This window comes from Stenella coeruleoalba, assembly GCF_951394435.1.
Source record: "Stenella coeruleoalba genome assembly, chromosome: 4".
NCBI lineage: Eukaryota > Metazoa > Chordata > Mammalia > Artiodactyla > Delphinidae > Stenella > Stenella coeruleoalba.
The window spans coordinates 44,415,289-44,435,456 of record NC_137149.1 but is presented as its reverse complement, the minus strand read 5'-3'; the positions used below and the strand labels follow the sequence as shown (position 1 = coordinate 44,435,456).

The following is a 20,168-nucleotide window of genomic DNA, read 5'->3' as shown; positions in this document are numbered from 1 at the left end:
GCCTTTTAATTGAAATGTGTAAACAAGACTTTATGATTCTTAAATTTATCACTGGGTGAATCTGCTGCGGGTAAAATTGCAGCCTGAGTCAGAGTTAATTTGTGACTGTTGGGGAAACCTGGACCCCAACACGTACAGCCCCCCTTTATCTCCACCCTTCCCCCCTGCCCCCACCTGTTGTGTCACCTGAAACGGGAAAGGAAAGTGTTTTTCTAATGTGTTAGCAAATAATAATCTCCCATCACCCTGCTGGGGTCTTTGTCTCTCCTAAGAGTGAAGATCTGTCCTTTTCTTTTGATTTACTGGCACAAGGAATGAAATATTCCACGATTTCTACCTTATACTGTGACTTTAAAAATTTAACTTTTAGTCTATTGCTGAATGTCAACTTCACATCATGTGAGACTGGTAACAGTCATTGTCAGTAGCTTTGGGGGCAAAGTGGGGCAGAAGTGGCAGTGAAATTCCTTATTTGGTCACAGAGCTCTGGAGGGAGTTCAGGAGGTTGCCCTGTTAACCAACAGGACTTCTGGGAATCTCACTTGGAGAGCACAGAGGGGCAGAGAGACATGGTGATGGAAATAGTTTTCTTCCCTCTAATGGGGGTTCACTTCTGTGGTCTCTCCGCAATGAAAATAAAGAGTGTCTCCACAGCTTGTGCGGTGTACAAAGGCTCTTACCGTATGCTTGCTCACCCCTGATGGTGCGGCAACCCTTTGTGGTAGGCAGGGGATGTGCTATTCCAGACATTTCTCTCCTGAGAAAACTGGATGTCAGGGTTGGGGCTGGAGATCAGGTCTTTGAAATGCAACAGCTGTCTTCATCACAATAACCTTGACATAGCAAACGTTTTTCTGGTAATGAACAACAAAATACTTATAAAAGGCTTACGAGAGTGCTTGGCACATTAGTAAGTGACCGATAACATTCGTTATCCTTATTGTAACATGAAGCATGCTTTGAGAAGGCAGGCCATGTGTAATACCTTTGCATCCTATCTCTGCCCCAAATGATGGACCTATGTCAATTTTTGGTGTTTTAGGGGTTAAGCAGTTATCTTTCGAAAAATTCTGCGGGAATCCACGGATCTTCAACAAGCCCATGCTCCTCCAGGCTGAATGGAGGTGTGGTTAGGCAGAACCCTGTTAAAGACTTGGGTTCGAATTCCTACTCTTCTGGGCAAGCGGCTGAGACTCTCCTGTTTCAGTTTCCTAACTTGTCATAGGCTTGTTGTGCACACTAAAACGAAACGGCACTTCGAGATCACTTCTCGCCGTGCGTGGGTGTTTATTTGGGGCTGGGGCGGGGCAGCGGGCGGGGGATGAGGGGGCGCGGCCCTGCTCGCCGAGTGTGGCTGCGCGCTAGGCGGCGGCAGCGGGCTCGGCTGCGGGAGCGGCAGACGCGCGGTCCCTCTTGGCGGGGTAGGCGGCCGGGGCGGAGCGCCACGTTCGTGCTCAGGGCCTTTCAGAGCAGCGGAAGCCGAGCCGGAGGAGCGGGATGGCGGCGGTAGCAGGGGAGACGCGCCGGGTGCTGGTGTACGGCGGCCGGGGCGCACTGGGCTCCCGATGCGTGCAGGCGTTCCGCGCCCGCAACTGGGTAATTCGGCGGGCTCCGGGCGGGCACCGTGGTGACTGGGGCCCAGAGGGGCGTGCCGGTGCAGCGCCGGAGCGCGGTCTGGTAGGAAGCTGGGGGCCCTCGAACACCCCCCAGACATGGGTGATTGCACATGTATGCACACGTCTACACGTCTGTTCTGTCTCCGAGTGCGTGCGTACCCCGGGGCCCGAGGTGCAGGGCCTTTGCTCTCCAAGGAGAAGGGTTCGGGGGCATGCGGCGGCTGCTCCGTCGGCCTCTTCCAGGCCCGGAAAGTCTGGCATGACTCGAGAGAACAGAGACGGAGGAAGAGGTAATGAGAGGGAAGGATCTGGAATCACACTGCTTGCCTGGGGTTACTAGCCCTATGACCATGAACGGATTGCTTAACGTCAGCGAACTTGAGTTTCCCCATCTGTAAAATGGGGATAATAATAGTATTTATCCCTTAGGGGAGTTACGAAGATTAAATGAGATGAATGGCGTCGTTGTGCATAAATTGTAAATTGCTTGACTCGTGGTAAAAGCTATTTAAATGTTAGCTATTATTGATATATATACATATATATTATTGATATATACCTCTGTTCCATTTGCTTCCGGTATATGTGATACTTTGAAGCCCTGCAAATGCCTTTTGTTTTGCAAAGATTACTTCTACTACTTTGCATAATCAGTAGCCGCTCCCCAGAAAGCAGCAAGGAAGAGACCAGGTTGTCGCAGAGCTTGTGGCGGGGTCAGGGACCCTGACCCCAGCAGCCACAGGGCTCCGCGCGCAAGCCCACAGTTTCTTCTTGCTGCAGCTGTTAATTACTCAGGGACCGCACTCCGGGGAGCTTTCGTGGGTGTTTACTTAGCAGCAGCCTGAGCAAGGGTGCGCTGGGACCAGAGAGAAAGGGTGCCAGGGTTTTCTTCTTACTCACAGTCTGGTATAGGAATATGCTTTGAAGGATTCTAAATACATCACCTTCCCACCACTTACCTGTCTTAGGGTATCTTCCCAGGTCTGCAGCCGTGGATGGTGGTGACAATGGGAACACTTAAGGACTGCCAGCCAAAGGCCAAGCACTGTGCTCCTACATACTCTCAGTTTCCTTTACTCTTTCCTGTAACTTTAACACAGGGCTCCTGTATCCACCTACATTATAGATACAAGGGCTGTGCTTCCTCCCGGTGCGGGCACTTTGGCCCTTTGACTTGGTGAATCTGCGGGGATGATTTACCTGTGACTCTCCTGTCTTTCTCTGCCTTTCTTCCTGGGGGCTCCGGGAGGGCGGGGATAGAACCTTTTCTTTGTCTCAGTATCCCCCATGGCTGTGACACAGAAGTAGTGAGTGTTTTGAAAGGATGCTGTGTTCTTCAAAGCTTGTGGTGGACATGCTTATCTCTGGGACCTTCAGACTCCCGGACCTTGGAGCTTTCTGAGTAAGAACCATGTGTCACCTGTGCCAGCAGCTGTAGAATCTTACATTTCATTTACTTCTCACACTAACACCGTTCATTGTTGACAACCCCCCATTTTACAGGTGAGGAACCTCTGCAGAGTGGGTGAACGAGAAAGCCGCTATAGGGCAGAACCAGGATTCAAAGCCTGATCTGATTTCTGAACCCACAGTCATCCCTTTATGCTCTGGGACAGTGGTCAGAAAACTCCAGTTCTCCGTGGGTTGAATCCTGCCTGACACCTTTTTTCATAGAGCCCAAGAGCTAGAAATAGTTCCCCATTTTTAAATGGTTGAAAAGAAATCAAAAGAAGAGTAATATTTTGTGACATGTGAACATTATATGAAATTCATAATTCAGTGTCTGAAGTTTAATTGGCACAGAAGCCACGCTCATTCATTGATTCATTTACTGTTGTCTGTGGCTGCTCTCCAGCTATAATAGCAGAGTTGAGTAGTTGCAACAGAGGTTGTATGGCCAGCAAAGCCTAAAATATTTACTCTCTGGCTCTTTACAGAAAAGGTTTGCAGACCCCTGGTCTAGGGGGTCTCTGCACGATCAGGGTTTGGCTTTCAGAGGTGAGAGTGGAGAAGGAAGAGGTGTTTGGGGGCAGAATGGGCTAGCCTGGGGCTCAGTAAGGGGTACACTGGCTGAAGCCAGATGCCCTGCAAAGAGTGCAAGAGGTCGGTTGCTAGATCCTTCTCTAGGGGGTTTTCATGTAAAGCCTCTTACGTGCCTCCACTCCCCGAGTTCCTGGGCATGGATCTTTAACAACTGACTGTCTCTTGACCGAAGCTGTTTTCTCCTTGATCCAGTGGGTCGCCAGCATCGACGTTGTGGAGAATGAAGAGGCCAGTGCCAGCGTCCTGGTTAAAATGACAGACTCGTTTACGGAGCAGGCTGACCAGGTAAGTCTAGGGAAGGCCCTACCGCGCCTGTGGTAGGGGAATGCTGGGGATAGGGTTCCACCGGCTGTGTGCTCTTCCTTTTTTTCAGGTATTATTTCTCTAATTATGAAAGCCATTTGTGCTCATGGAGGGAAATTTGGAAAAAATGAAAAAAACCACAAAGATAAATAGGCCATAATTCATGTCTAGTTAGCTCACTAGTTAGTTCACATTTTGGCCCATTTTCTTGTCTTACAAACTATGCATACTATATGTTACTAGTTTTACAAGTTGAAATAAATTCGTATTTTATATGTCATGGTCAGCTTTTTTTAAAAAACTTAACCTTTAACTTAGATACTTATTCAGATCACTTAATAAAACCTGTGTTGACATGTAATTTTTCTTTGTGTGGATTGGCCATAGTTTGTTTAGTTTGCACTTAATTATACATTTAAGTTTTTTGCAAGGTTTTTTTTTTACCATTATCAAGAATACTGTGGTGAACTTCTTCGTCTCTATCTCTGATTATTTATTTAGCATACATTCTAAAAAGTGGGCTCCCCCCATTCAAAGCAAGAATACTAACAAAGCAGGTTGTTTCTAATTATAAAATCATAGGCTTTTGGGCTTCCCTGGTGGCGCAGTGGTTGGGAGTCTGCCTGCCGATGCAGGGGACTCGGGTTCGTGCCCCGGACCGGGAGGATCCCACATGCCGCGGAGCGGCTGGGCCCGTGATCCATGGCCGCTGAGCCTGCGCGTCCGGAGACTGTGCTCCACGATGGGAGAGGCCACGGCAGTGAGAGGCCCGCGTACCAAAAAAAAAAAAAAAAAAAAAAAAAAAAAAATTATAGGCTTACTGTAAAATAAGAAGTCAAACAAAACTATACAAATATATAGGTAAATTGTGAAATACCCCTCTTTCTCTCTGTGATAGTGTCATCTCTCCCTGCCCAGAAGGAAGCACTGTTAACAATTTGATGGATATCTTGGTATAAATATCTGAGATGCTCTTAAGCGGTTCTGCCTTTCTGAAAGAGCTGTTCCCACCAGCTGCATGAGGATGTGCTTTATATGGTTCTCATGCCAACCCTCAGCTATTTCTTAAAACAAATTTTTAAAATTTTAAAAGTAGTGCATGTATGATATAGAAAATACAGTAAAGCAAAAAGGAGAAGGAAATCATTTCTGTTCTCACGATGCAGTTAATATTTTGTTATATTTTCTGACAGTCCATTTCTCCAAACATATACATGTATAAATCTAAAAATGTTTTAAAAACCCTGGACTTCCCTGGCTGTCCAGTGGTTAAGACTCTGCGCTTCCACTGCAGGGGGCCTGGGTTCGATCCCTGGTTGGGGAACTAAGATCCTGTATGCTGTACAGTGTGGCAAACCCCCCCCAAAAATCCCAAATAAATTATGACTATACTGTAACTGCTCATTTGCTCTTCCTAAAGCATCAGTTTGACATAGTTTAGAATATAGGAACCCAGCTGACTTATTCCAAAATGTAGATTTTTGTTGTCCTTACTTTTTATAATACGCTCTCAATGTTTCCTATATTTAATGATATTATTGTCTTTAATGGACCTAATAGTAAAACTTGACGTGGCTTCGTTGTGTGTTAGATACCATACTAAGTGCCGTATTTGCATTTGCATTAACTCAATCTCTGTAAAACAGTTTCTCATTTTATCTTCCTTTTAGAAATGAGGAGTCTGAGGCATAGAAGTCCCTGGTGTTTGCTCAAGGTCAAAGCTAGTAGGTGGCAGAGCTAGGATTTGAACCTGGGCAGTGGGGGTTTGATGTCTATGCTCTTAACTGTACCTTAAGTTGATTCTCAGCAAAATAGCTTCATGTGAATAAAGTAATGAAAACTAAAACCAAATGCTAGGAAGGCATCTGGGCTTGGATAGCAGCAGCTCCTCCAGACGTGGTTCTCTGTAATCAGCGTCTCTCCTGCTCCTTTAATTGCAGGTTTCTGATGTCTGTATCCCTTTTTGAATGTGAAGTTGTCTGCATCTGAGTCTTGACCATACAGTGCATCTTTGCGATGAAGATTGGGAAATGCCTTCATTATTATAAGCTTAGCTTTTAAAATCTTTAACCATTCCTGTAGGAGACTCTCTCATCCCCCAGTCACTCAATTAAGAATTTCTGGACAAAAACATGACATCCAGTTTTTGTTTCTAAAGCTCCAGAAGAGGAAGTTCAATCCTAATACACGTAAAATTGGCCCCTGGATTGGAAATTCACGATGACAGTGATAAGATGAAGAAGTGAGAGAAGTACTAAATCTTTAGAAGACTATTGGGCAGAAAGCAGAATTTAAGGGGAAGGAGTTTTAAAATGCCTCGTTTTAATTTTATTATAAAAATAAAAGACAGAGGTTGTAAAAAAACAAATCAAGCAGGTGCATTGTTGGTACGGGCTCCATGCTTCCCTAAAAAGTAGAGAGCACAGGTTGTGTGCCTGTACAGAGGTCAGGGGAAATGATCCAATTTCCTGCAGCTGGGATCTGGGCTCTTGGCAGCAGGGTGTGGCTTAGAAATCAAGGGAGGGGCAGCCGGGGAACCAGGGTAACAGGCAAAAGGTCAACAAAAGCTAAAGCAGGATTAGGTGAGATACTTGCCAAGGGATATTCAGAAATCTTCTTAAAATGAAAGCTTTAGGTATAGAATGTACGGAGAGGAAAGATTGATTTCCGTTGCTAATGCAGTCTCTTTGGAAGAGTAATTTTTGTTTTTGGCTGGGCCTCATGGTTTGCAGGATCTTAGTTCCAGGGATTGAACCTGTGCCCTGCGTAGTGAAAGTGCGGAGTCCTAACCACTGGACCGCCAGGGAAGTCCCTGGAAAAAGTAATTTAAGGCTCGGAAATAGTTAGGGAAAGCAGTCAGAGACTGAAATGTTACTGCTGGGAGAATTACACCATTTACACTTAACACCATTGTGTTAAGTCTTAAGAAGATTGATCTTAACAAAGCTATTGAGAGGCTGTGGTCCTTTCAGCCATTCCAGAAAAAATATGGTATAGTGGTGAGCATAGATGCCTTCCAGAAAAACATGGAAAAGGGTCATGGGTAATGACCAGGATTGTCTGTCTTGTCAGACTTTTGTTTTAATAAATTGTAATAAAAGGACATGTATATGTTTTCAACACTTTAAACATTTTAATCAGACAGAAATAGAGAATTAAAATGAACCCCCATGTACTCATTATTTACCAACATTTTGCTGTTGACTATTTTTTATTGCTTTTTAAAAAAAAATAATTTCTCTTTGGCTTTTTTTTTTCTTGGAGTTGCAGTTAATGGGATACTTGTATTCCAAGGAGAGTGGAATTGATTATTTCAGATTATGATTCTGTGATTTGCAAAGAAAGTCGGCAAAGAAGTATACCAGAAGGCTAGCTGTAGGCAGTGAAGCCCTAGGTGATTTTTTTAAAAAACTTTTCCTACTTTATTTATTGTTTTATTCCAGGGATGCATATGTCTCCACCCTTTAGATGTTCAGAAGAAGACTGGGTTGCTTTATAAAGCTCACACTGAAATGTAGTCGAGCTTCACTATCCAAATGTCCATTATAAATTGGTCCTGCATCTTATTTTCAAAGTATTAATTGCCAGGTACTGTGAACTGACTTAAAAAGAAGTGAAAAATAAATAGAGATGACTGTAAAGATGTCAGCCTGCTGCGGTTTACCTGACTGTTTGTGCGTCTTCCCAACCCTTTTATTTCAGGTGACGGCTGAGGTTGGGAAGCTCTTGGGTGCAGAGAAGGTGGACGCTATCCTTTGTGTGGCTGGAGGATGGGCTGGGGGCAATGCCAAGTCCAAGTGTGAGTCTTTTTCTGAGTTAGTCATTTTGCTCTTCTCTTTGTCCAGGTGCGTGGGGATGGGTCTATACTACGTGTCAGGTCAGATGTTTTCCTGTATGTCTCCCAGAAGCTTTACCGTAGCTGTGAGGTAGGGATCAACACCTTGTTTTACAGATAAAGAAAAAACTTCCCATAGAAGGGGGTTAGGGCAGAGGGACCTTGAGATTGACATTTAAAAAGGAGACGAAATGAAATCAGCGTTGTTTCTACCCCAGTCTTTCAGGGCTTATTACTGGGAGTTGGGGGATGTGAATGGAATGGAGAGATCATTCTGAAGGTCAAAAGGACTCAAAATTGAGCTTTTGTTAAAGCTGAGTATATTTTCCATTTTTTATTATGAACATTTTCAGATATACAGAAAAGTTGAAAGAACAGTTCAACGCACACCCTTATGTCCTCCGTCTAGATTCAATCCTTGTTAACATTTGCTATACTTGCATTCTCTTGCTTTCTTACATGTGTGTCCTCTGTGTGTGTATTTTGTTGTTGTTGTTGATCATTTGAAAGTAATTTGACACTTCGCTATATTTCAACATGCGCCTCCAAAGATGAAGCTGTTCTCCCACATTATCGTAATACCATTCTCATACCTAAGAAAATTAACAGTGATTCTATAAGATTAATAGTATCAGCTCATGTTCTGATTACCTCAGTTTATTCCATATCTTTCATAGTTGTTTTTTCTAAATTTGTTCCAGTCAGGGTTTATGTACTGCATTTTATTGTTGTTTTTAGTCTCTTAATCTAGAATGGTTTTTTTTTTCCTGTGACAGACTTGGCAGGTCCAGGGCAGTTTTCATATAGACTGTCACCCACACTGAATTTGTCAAACTGTTTTTTTAAGGTATCATTTACCTTGTTCCTCTGTCCCTCGTATTTCCTGTGAACTGGAAGGTAGGTCTAGAGGCTTGCTTAGATTCAGGTTAAATATTTTGAGGTGAGAATGCTTCCTGAGTGATGTGGACTTCACACCGCATCACATAGGGAGCTTACCATGTCACATGGCCTTCTCCATCCAGAGGGATGCCAAATTTCATGCTTGGTTAAGGTGGCAAGCTGATAGATTTCCATCATAAAGGTTCATTTCTCTGTTTGCAATTATAAGTGACCTATGGGATGGTACTTTGGCATCGTGTATGAATATCCTGTTCCCAAACACCTTGAGAACCCCAGATTCCCAAAACCTAATGGTTATAGGCATCCATTGGTAATCTCTACCTGAGTCAGTCATCCCATTGGGGATTGGAAAATGGTAGTTTTCTAATTCTATCATTCCTTCTACATTTATCAGCCAAAGCCATTTAAAAAGGAGTTGATTCTCTGTGAACCACACTTAAATGTGAAATTGGTATTTTGTGTGGTGATCAGGTTGGCAAAACACCCTGATGGCCTTTTGTGTATTTTGGTAACAAGAAGTGATACGTGTGGGTCCATCCTCTTTTTTTTTTTTTTTTGTAGTTCTTTTTAGCAGGGAAATGCAGTACCTTGGTTGTCACCTACTGAAGACCCCTCCTTCTGTATCAGGAGGTCTCTCTTTCTGGGTCATGGGTGCAGGTTCACTGGGTTCTGTGTGTCCTGTGAGGGAGGAAGGGGACAGCTGTTCAGCTGGTGATGTGACACTCCTTACCACTTATTCCTCTTCACGTCTCTGGAAGGCCAGAGGGTTAAAACAACTGCAAAATGGTTGTTATTTCAGCTTTCTTTTAAAGAGTCTTTAAAGCTGGCATTAAACTTTCAGCCATAAAAAAATGTAGCTCCATCAAAGCCCTCTTTATGTCCAGATGGTAATAGTCCCTGAGATTTTCATCACAGATAAAACCTGACTTAGATATATAGGTTCTAATTATAGATCTAATGCCCTTAATGAAGTAGGACAATGTTTGAATTAAAGCCAGTCCTGCATATTTGTCAACAGTCCTCATTTATCGGCTGACGTTTACCAGTTTACAGGTGAGGAAGTTGAGACTCAGGTGATCACGTGGCCTGGATTCGAACCCGTGTCTCTGACCGCAAGCCCTGGGCTGTTTGTGTTAGATCTCCTTGTAGACACAGAGTGGCTGTGAGGGCTTCCTGGAGTGTCGGGCGCCATGAGTCGAGCTCACCTGTCATTTTCTTCCCTGTGAACGCTCACCTCGTGTGTTTCTTTGCTCAGCTCTCTTTAAAAACTGTGACCTGATGTGGAAGCAGAGCATTTGGACGTCGACCATCTCCAGCCACCTGGCCACCAAGCACCTCAAAGAAGGAGGCCTCCTGACCTTGGCAGGGGCCAAGGCCGCCCTGGATGGGACTCCGGGTGAGCCTCCATTTCCCTGTCTGTGAAATGAGGATGCTAATACTTGCTTGCTGGGGTTGCTGGACACTTCCGTGAGATGAGGACAATTAAAGCCCTTTACCCCCTCAGGTGCTTTACAGTTTGATGGATTTTGCTTCCTTTTAGGCCCAAATTTTTTTAGGGGAAAAACTCCTGATCTTTTCATTTGCATTGTCCTCATGTTCGCGGTGGTGAAGGACCGCTGTAATCTGGCAGCCCCTCATCTTGTTTATTTATCTGTGATGCACCCAGGGAATGAATGGTGTTGCAGTAGCTATCAGCTAGGTAATAGTCACATTGTGTTCACGTGTCCCAAGGATAGTGTGAGCTGTAGAGCCAGAGACGCTGAGGTAGATTCTTCACCCTAGCTGTGTGGCCTAGAAAAATCATTTGTTCTCTTTGACGATATTTCTGCTGTAGTTTCCTTAATTGTAATGTAGTGACAGTAATATCTACTTTGAAGGTAGTTATAAGGTGTTAGAGGTATTAATATGTACAAAGTGCCCGGCACATGGTAAGTCTTATTATATATAGTCATTTAATCCTGGGGTAGAGGTCATTATTATCTTTTTCATTTTACAGATAAGGAAACTAAAACTTAGAGAGGGTAAGTAATTTGTCTGGGTTATGCAAAAAATAAGTTGCAAACGTACATTGAATTGAAACCCTGATCATTTTTAAATTCTGTGCTTTTTCATTACATCACGCAGATCCAAGTTCCCTTTGCATTTTGTACTCCCTGTGTTAGCTTGCTAGGGTTGCCATAACAAAGTACCACAGACTGGGTGGCATAAGTATTTTCTCACAGTTCTGGAGGCTAGAAGTTCAAGATCAAGGTGTCAGCAGGGTTGCTTTCTTCTGAGGCCTCTCTCCTTGGCTTGTGGATGGCTGTCTTCTCCCTGTGTCTTTGCATTGTCCTCCCTCTGTGTTTGTCTGTGTCCAAATTGCCTCTTCTTAGAAGTATACCAGTCATATTGGATTAGGACCCACCCTAATGACCTCATTTTAACTTAATTACCTCCCATCTCCAAATACAGTCACATTCTGAGGTATGGGGGTTAGGACTTCAATATCTGAGTTTGGCTGGGGGGCACAGTTCAACCCGTCACTCTCCCTTTGAGATCGGGCTAAGAGAATTTAAGCAGGGGGTCAGGGAGTTAGCACAGGGAGGCAGAAACTGTCTTATCTCGACTATCTACATTGAACTCTTCTTAAAAAAAGGGGGGGGAGCTTTTTTGGGATCTCTTTAGCAAGTGGTGGAAACCTTGAGCACCTTTTTCGATTTTAATGTAACTAACTTAACTGTGAGGCTGTTACAAATTAATAATTTCTTGCCACTCATTTTCTTATCATGTTTCTCAGAGCATGTGATCTTACAAGTCCGTGGCTATTGCAATGATTAAAGCTGTGCATATGCTAGATGCTAGTTGGGTTAAGATCTGATTTTTATTAGAGGTGACATAGAGCAGAGGTACTAGAAAGTAAATAGAGAAATGAGTAATAGCTTGACATTGAAAAAAAACTCTAGGACTGAAAAAATTTTTCTGAAGGACAAAAGAGTCTTCTACTTGCCTTTGGTTTGTAAATATCATTCTTTGCTTATAGTTTCAGATACTGATTAAGACTATGGGATCTGGAACTACCTGGGTTGGTTTTGCATTGTGGTTTTGCCATTTAGTTGCTGTGCGATATTTGGCAAGTTACTTAACCTCTCTGAACCTCAGTTTTGTCATCTGTAAAATGAAGGTAAATAGTAATACCTCCTTTATATGGTTAGTTGTGACTTGTAAACATCTTAATGGATGTAAATGGTTTAGAAAAGGTATTAGGTCAGTAGTAAATGTGAACTATTATTATTATTTGCTCCAGGCTTACTTTTGCTCAGTTACTCTTGCTTCAGATGTTAATAAATTTGTTCATCTTTCAGCTCGTTAGTTAGATGTTGTTAAACTTATTTGAGTCATGAAATCTTTTAACTGATTCGGACCCCAGAAAAATATGGGGGAAATCTGTGAAAGCAGGTGATGAGCAGGCTTAAGAGTCCTTCAAACCCAAGAAGAGTTGTTCAAAAATAGAAAGTTTTGGGGCTTCCCTGGTGGCGCAGTGGTTGAGAGTCCGCCTGCCGATGCAGGGGACACGGGTTCGTGCCCCAGTCCAGGAGGATCCCACATGCCGCGGAGCGGTTGGGCCCGTGAGCCATGGCCGCTGAGCCTGCGTGTCTGGAGCCTGTGCTCTGCAACGGGAAAGGCCACAACAGTGAGAGGCCCGCACACCGCAAAAAAAAAAAAAAAAAAAAAAAAAAAAGAAAGTTTTTCACTTGGAAAGATACTGAGAAAACCCTCACCCTCCTATGTCGAAGGTTATATTTGTAGACTGTCCACTGGAGCATAAACTGTATGGAAGTGATGGTGATCACTTTTGTTTACCATTTAAGGATGTGTTTTATGTTTGGAAATCAGTCCTTAGGGACTACACTGATCATTTTGTAATTGGAAAGACAGTTTTTATCTTCTTAATGATATGCATTTTTTTCCATATCTTGCCAGTGATGCCCTTACCCGCATTGTGTAGAATTCTGTGGAATTAAACCATTAGGGCTGCTGGCTGCTGGCTGCTTGTTTCTTTCTTCATCCGATTCCCTGCTTTCATGCTGTTCGAGTGGAATGAAGAGAGAGTCCTAGGAGTTTGCTGGGGACAGGGGCTGAACGAATGAGATTCATGCACTGGTTTATTTTAATTACTATTAGATCTTCCTGCCATTGTTGGCCTCCTGCCTCTAATTAAACAGAGAAGCCAGGTTTGGTGAAATATTCTTCTTGTACTTCTAAATAACTTTTTGAAACCTTGACCCTCTTTTGCAATTTGAGGTTACTGTGGAAGCGGTTCAGTGATTGGTTTCTTGGCTGGGCTGTGAGCCCCACCTCCCCCTGGACCTCTGATGCCTCCTCAGTTGTTATTCTTTAAACAGCATGCCTGCTGGGGTTTTTAAGGGCACTGCTGACCTTTGGAAGTAGTGGTTTTCTGAAGGTGGAGGGGTGTTGACAGCAATTAACCATTCTTTGTTACTGTGATAACTGCATTTAGTGCACCTACAGCTGAGTGCTGTGGGGAACTTTGGAGAGGAGAGAGACCTCGCTTGCCATGTGTCTGGGGGTTCAGACGGAAACCTGTCCTAATAAGCTATTGTATTCAATATATAGACTGGATAAACAGCAAGGTCCTACTGTGAAGCACAGAGAACCATATTCAACCTCCTGTAATAAACCATAATGGAAGAGAATATTAAAAAAAGAATGTATATAGATGTATAACTGAATTACTTTGCTGCACAGCAGAAATTAACACAACGTTGTAAATCAACTGTACTTCAATAAAAGAAGGCATGCCTTACTTCTGTCAGCAAGCATTTGCTGACTCATGGGAGGAAAGGAAGGCTAATAGGTAGCTTGTATGCCCATATGTCACAATTGCTCAAATGGTATACTTTATTCTTTTATTTTTTGGCTGTGCTGCGTGGCTTGTGGGATCTTAGTTCCTGGACCAGGGATCGAACTTGTGCCCCATGCAGTGGTAGCGTGGAGTCCTAACCCTGGACCACTAAGGAATTTCCCCAGATGGTATACTTTAAACAAGGAGTTGGACTCCAGGCCATAGCACTTCTATTAATCTGATGGGAAACACTTATGGAAGTCCTGCCCTGTCCTGAGCCTAGAATTAAGTACTTTATCCCCATTTTACAGATGGGATAACTGAGGATTAGAAAGGTTTTGAGAACCCGCCTGCATTTCTTTAGTGGTAAGTGGAAGAGGTGGGCTTTGAACCTGCTCAGCCTGACTCTAAAGCCTGCGCTTCAAATGACTGCTCGGTTTTGCTGACCCATTGGGCACCCAGGGTGGATGTGTGCAGGCTACTCACAAGCAGTTGTCGATACAGGGGTTCAGAACTCTTGCTTGGCTTTTAACCTCTCCATTGGCCTCGGTGCGAGTCTGTGTGTGAGCCTGGGCATATTACTCACCCTGTCCGAGCCTCTGTTTCCTTAGCAATAAAAATAGGATTAACCTCATGGCTTCTGTGATAAATATTAAGTACCAGGCAAATAGAAGGTTATGTCCCTTCCACTTTCTCTCCATGGACGTCCCTGGTTCTCTTTTCCCGTCCTCTTCTGGACCCTGGCGTGGTGTTCTTTGGACATACCAGTGGCGGCCAGTGGTCACTGAAATGCTTTCTCCTTATTTCCCAGGGATGATTGGCTACGGCATGGCCAAGGGTGCGGTTCACCAGCTTTGCCAGAGCCTGGCCGGGAAGGACAGCGGCATGCCGTCCGGGTCTGCTGCCATCGCCGTGCTCCCGTAAGTGCTGGGGAGTCTCCCCCACCTCTGCCCCACGGCTGAGAGTTCACATGTGTCCTAGAGTCACTCTGCACCGGGGGTGCGTGTGTGCCGTCACCTTGGCTTCTGAAATTCACCAGAGGCCCTGAAGGTACCTGTTCAGGTTTTGGATTGTCCTGGGCTTTCCAGAATGGTTGCTTGGCTGATGGGATGGGTCTCTCTTGCCTCTTTCTTGTTTTTTTTCCTTCCCTCTGTCTGTCCCTCCCTCCCTCCTTGTTAAAAAATAGTTTACACATTTAATTTTATTATTTGTAGTTCTGTCTTTCAAGTCATTATAAGGTCGGTGTAGAAGAGAGACTGTATTAGGTTTGTGGGATGGGAGAGGGGGAGCCTGGGGAAGAATATGGGAAACTACGGGGAGACATTTCTGGAGGGATTCCAGGACCAAATGGCTTGTCTCTTAGCTGTGCTCCTATGAAGAGGATGTCTGTCTGCTAGGGGACTGGGCTGTCCACATATTCATTTGTGGGCTTCTGTGACTTGGTCTCACGGCTATTTTGAATGATTTCCGAGGCCTGAAGTTTCTTGGGAAAGTCATACATATCTGAATTCTGTATTCCCTTGCTGAAAATTGGAAGATTTCATGGAAAACAGCCACAAAATGAAGGATGAGGCTGTCTTTTCCCCATAGTTAAAGGAATATTATGATTACACATAAAAAAAACCTGAGAAATGAGTCTGCCACATTTTAGGGAGTGAATGGAGACATAAACAGCAGGACAGTTTACTTTAGTAAAGACGGTGTTTTAGAAAAAAGGCAAAACATGGCCCTTTCATTTTGTTCCTGTCTGCCTGAAGGGTGAGTTCTGAAGCGCTTGGTTGAGTCAGACTGGGATGTGATCTCTGTAACTGTGGACGGCTTCCTGGCCTCTCTCTGATTATCTTCGTGTGATCTCTCCACATACTTTCCCGGCCAAGGAGGGCCGGGCAGCTGTTGTTCTGAGGGAGAGGCACATGTGACACGCTTATCTCTGTGCTCGCAGGGTTACCCTGGACACACCGATGAACAGGAAATCAATGCCTGAGGCCGACTTCAGCTCCTGGACACCCTTGGAATTCCTGGTCGAGTGAGTATCACAGTCATTTCAGTGACTCAGCAGCCTCCATTCTCTGCCTCTTGTGGGAGGAAGGACAGGCCCGTGTTATCTTGGCTTATCAGCTTGGGTGGTTCCTGAGGACCTGACCTCCGAGGGCACCTTGCACCTCATTGTCAGTATCACGGGGTGGAGGGGTTGATGGTGCCGACCTGAATCCTGGCTCCTCTACCCACCAGCTGGCCAATCTGAGCACGTTGTTTAACTGCTCTAGGCCTCAGTTTCTCCGTCTATATAATGGGGGTCGGTGATAATTGTTGGGAGGGTAAGACGTGGAAGTGTGTGCCAAGGTCTCAGCACTGTGTGTGACCCGTAGCAGGGCTGGGTAAGCCTGGAGCCTGTAAACCGTGTTCTGTCTGTTAAAGAGGAGTAGCTGCATGGAATCTGCCGCTGATCTAGATGGAACATCTGGGCCCACATGCCTGAATTAGTGCCAAGCCACAAACCCACAGGAAGCATCCTTTGTCCCCGAAATCATATTCAGCCCTTTGTGAGTATGGGTGGCACTACAAGGTCACAGAGAGAGTGAGCTCTTTTGTGTTTGCCTAGATCTCAGTTTCCCGCTCTCCTCTATTTAAGGGGGTGTTAAGCATGTGTTCACTGAGCACCCATTCGGGCCAGGGACTCTGCTGGGCCCGGGGACGATGAGGAATAAGATGCAGGCCCTGCCTTCGTGGAGTGGGGAGGGACTCGCCCAGCAGAGCCGGTGTCTGAGCCGCTTTGACGGCTGTTTGCACAGGATATTTCGAAAGCTTGGGCTGAGAAGAAGCTTGCTTCTGGCCTGAGGTTACATCTTATTTAAATGGAATTGGGACTTCTGTGTTTGGAACAAGCACTTACATAGCACTTATATGCCAGGCACTGTTTAAGCACTTCATAACCATGATCTTATTAAATGCTCATAGCAGGTCTGTGAGGGAGGTGCCGTCATCTTTTATTTAAGGTTTGGGGGCTCGGAGGCATGGGGAGTGTGGGCCTAAGGAACTTGCCCAAGGTCACACAGCAGAGCCAGGATCTGACCCGGGCAGTGTGGCTGCGGAGCCCTCGGTCTTAACCACTGTCCCGACAGTTACTCCTGTCTTTACCGGGTATCATGCTTAATGCTGGATCTGCAAAAGAAAAAAAAATTTGAAGTTGTGGAAGGAACAACTCTTGAATGGTGTTTGCATTTGAGTTTCTTTTTAAAGGCCACTACTGCCAGCAATGCCTCCTGACAGAGGCATTGACCCAGGACCCTAGATGGAACATCTGGGGCCATGTGTGTAATCCAGTGCTGGGCCACAACTGACAGAGGGTGGGCTGGGACAGCCATGCCTTGCCCCAGAAATCATGCTCACCCATTTGTGGTATTTGAAAACTCACGTGACAAGTTGACATAAAGCTGGCTTTGCAACGTCTGTGAGCACGTTACCTTCTTGGCTGTCCATGGTTAGAATGGCGTTCTCTCCCACCCACTCCAGACGGCTGACAAGGAGGAGGGAGAAGTGAGACCATTTATTAACCTGCCTAAGTAACACATACGCCTCTGCACATCCAGCTGTGACTGGGCTCCTTCAGAACTGTCCCCTGAGCCCTGCCCCCAGAGACGACTCAGGACACATGACAGTACTTTAGGGAGTTGGAGCAGCGCTTGGGATTTTGAGCCTGCGTGACTTCCCTTCACGTGTTCCACCCCCGGAGTGGGAGCTCGAATGACTGGACAGCTGAACATCAGCTGTGGTCCAACAGGTTGCTTATCAGCATTAAAGATCCCGGGAGCTCCTGCGAGTTCTCTGGCGAAGGAAGGGCCAAGGTCCCACCTGGGGTTTGTTGGAGGGGATGGTATACTCAGCACCGAGAGTAAATATTTAAAAAGTGATCAGCTACTTGTTAAACCTTGTGAATTCCTTGTGCCCTTTTTCATTCCTCTCTTCTTAGACGAGGTCTCCCGTCTTCCCCAGGCACGGTTGGTTGCCCCTCCCCACACAGAGTTGGTTATTAAATGCCCCATTCCAACACCGAACGCGTTTTATTGTAATAGTCTGTTCTTTCATCTTTTCCCATTGCTTGGCACAGCTGTGGGCGCTCCATAAATCTTTGTTAAAGAAATAATAAATTTTTTCTCTTTCTTCTTAAATTCTGGGAAGTGATATAAGCTAAGTGTCAAGTATTGTGCCCATGTCTGTCTCTTAGAATGCACTAATTAAAATCTATTTTTAATCACATAAAATCGTACCACCGTGTTATAAAGGATTCCAACAATGCAGAAAAATAGCAAAAGGAAAACCTTGCCAAATCTAGCCACTCAGGAATTAGGAGTAAAGTTCTGAAATCATCAGGGACCTGGGTTTGTGTCCATGAGACCTTACAGGCTTTTTTACAGCTGCTGCTGTACCCTCACCCCCCACCCGCCCAACCAGTAATGTGACTCTAAGCATGTGTCCACATTTTTCCTTTTAAAATATAAAGCTTCTCTTCTTTGTTCTAGAACCTTCCATGACTGGATCACAGAGAAAAACCGACCAAGCTCAGGAAGCCTAATCCAGGTGGTAACCACAAAGGGAAGGACGGAGCTTACCCCAGCGTATTTTTAAGCTACGTTTCATTGCCTGTGAGGTGCCTGTCAGAAAAGTAATTAATCTATTAGCATGGCCACATCCGGCCTTGCATTTTCTGTAATCCTGTTCGTGGTACGAGACAGTGAGTCCTATCTTTCTCTCATCTAATGTGCATTTGTTCTCCTAGGACAGGGTAACAGGTTTATGTGAAATAAAGACATGTGGAGCCCACAGAAAGATAGCACTGTCAGTCTGTGTTAACCACGGAATTTAGGAGGTCTCAGGACGGCCCCCTCCGCTTCAGCGTCATGTTGAATTGTTTTTGAGGCTCTGTTTCTGTGTCCCTGCCAGTGGCTGTGTCGACCTGACTAGTTCAGAGATTTGTTGGGTCAGGGACATTTGGACCCTGAGTTATTTTTGAACGTTACGTTTATGTCACAGCCGTAGTTTTTGTAGCCTCGAATTAAACTGCCATAGAACTCCTTCTGTAGTGTAAGCAAAATTCCGTGGACTCTGTTAAGGTACCTTTGTCCTGTGCATTTGCCAAGTACGCAAGAGAACTACTTGTGATTGTTTGGAGTTTATCTTCTTAATAAATGGACTTCATTTACTGTGTTGTCTTCTTTAATCAAAATGCACCTTATAAACAGTCATAGATGAAGGTACTAGAATCATAGGCTGCTAGTGGTCTTTAGCCTGATGTTCTCGGAAAGGGGGGTGGATTCAAATCCTGAAGTAAGTGTTCTCAGCACAGTGACAGAGGCACATTTCCTTCTTGTGCGTATCAGAATCTGAAAGCTGGGGGGATGGCCCTGTGTATTTAGAAGCAGTGCCCCACATGAATGATACCGGCCGTTCTGATTGAGAATTAGTGGTCTAGTGCACCCCATCATTCTACAGATGAGGAAACTGAGACACAGAGCAATGACTTTCCATCCTTATGGCCAGTAAGTGGCAGAACTAAGCCCAGAACCCAGTCACTAGATGGCTGCTATTCATAAAGGCTTTTACCATGTGTTTTCTTTTTCAGTTCTTAAAAAAAAAATTTTTTTATTGAGGTAAAATTCACATAACATAAAATTAACCATTTTAAAATGAAAAAAATTGGTGGCGTTTAGTCTACTCACAGTGTTCTGTAAACATGTTCATCACCCCAAAATCCAGCCCCATACCCACTAAGTAGTCACTCCTCATTCCCCCTGTCTCCAGCCCCTGGCAGCCACCAATCTGCTCTCTGTCTGTGAATTTACCTCTTCTGGATATTTCATGTAAATACTATCATGCACTCTCTGGCCTTTTGCGTCTGGCTTCTTTCACTTAGCATGTTTTCAAGGTTCATCTACTTTGGAGCAGCTATTAGCACTTCATTCCTTTTTGTGGCTGAATAATATTCCATTGTTTGTATATACTACACTCCATTCATCCATTCATCTGTTGATAGACGTTCGGGTTGTTTCTGCCTTTTGGCTGCCGTGAATACTATTGCCATGCATATTCCTGTACAGGTATTTGAGTACCTCTTTTCAGTTCTTTTGGATATATACCCAGGTGTGGGGTTGCTCAGTCATCTGGTAATTCTGTGTGTAACTATTTGAGGAGTCTTTTTTGATTCTTGACACTGCATTTCAAGGAGATATTATCCAACTTTTATAGGAAAGAAGATGTGAGCTCTGATTGATAGGACTCATTTCTTCAAAGTCACCCAATGCTGTGGTCTGAATGTTTTGTGTCCCCTCCAAAATTCATACATTCATATCTTGAAATCCTAATGCCCAATGTGATGGTGTTAGGAGATGGGGCCATTGGGAGGTGAGCCCTTATGTATAGGATTAGTGCCCTTTTAAAAGCAGGTCCAGCAAGATCCCTAGCCCTGTAGCCAAGTGAGGACAAAATAAGAAGTCTGTGACCTGGAAGAGGGCTCTCACTCAACCCTGCTGGCACCTTGATCTCAGACTTACAGGCTCCAGAACTGTGAGAAATCAACTTCTTTTTTTATCGGCCATCCAGTCTTTGGTATTTCGTTATAGCATCCCGAGTG

At 44.7% G+C, this 20,168-nt stretch overlaps 1 protein-coding gene across 1 annotated transcript; it reads left to right on the top strand.

Moving 5' to 3' along the window:
* Positions 1-1,396: 1,396 nt before the first annotated feature.
* Positions 1,397-18,758, top strand: QDPR (quinoid dihydropteridine reductase). The gene is made up of 7 exons (XM_079920646.1): positions 1,397-1,596; positions 3,852-3,944; positions 7,665-7,761; positions 9,953-10,093; positions 14,352-14,460; positions 15,483-15,566; positions 18,061-18,758. Exons 1-7 carry the CDS (start codon positions 1,498-1,500, stop codon positions 18,164-18,166), a joined length of 729 nt encoding a protein of 242 aa, XP_079776772.1. The 5' UTR covers positions 1,397-1,497; the 3' UTR covers positions 18,167-18,758.
* The last annotated feature ends 1,410 nt before the right edge of the window (positions 18,759-20,168 follow it).

Excerpts from the sequence above, each read along its gene's own strand:
- QDPR (XM_079920646.1), top strand. The coding sequence starts at position 1,498 with ATGGCGGCGGTAGCAGGGGAGACGCGCCGGGTGCTGGTGTACGGCGGC. Across the intron at positions 1,597-3,851 it reads CGTTCCGCGCCCGCAACTGG|TGGGTCGCCAGCATCGACGT; the intron begins GTAATTCGGCGG and ends TCCTTGATCCAG. Across the intron at positions 3,945-7,664 it reads TTACGGAGCAGGCTGACCAG|GTGACGGCTGAGGTTGGGAA; the intron begins GTAAGTCTAGGG and ends CTTTTATTTCAG.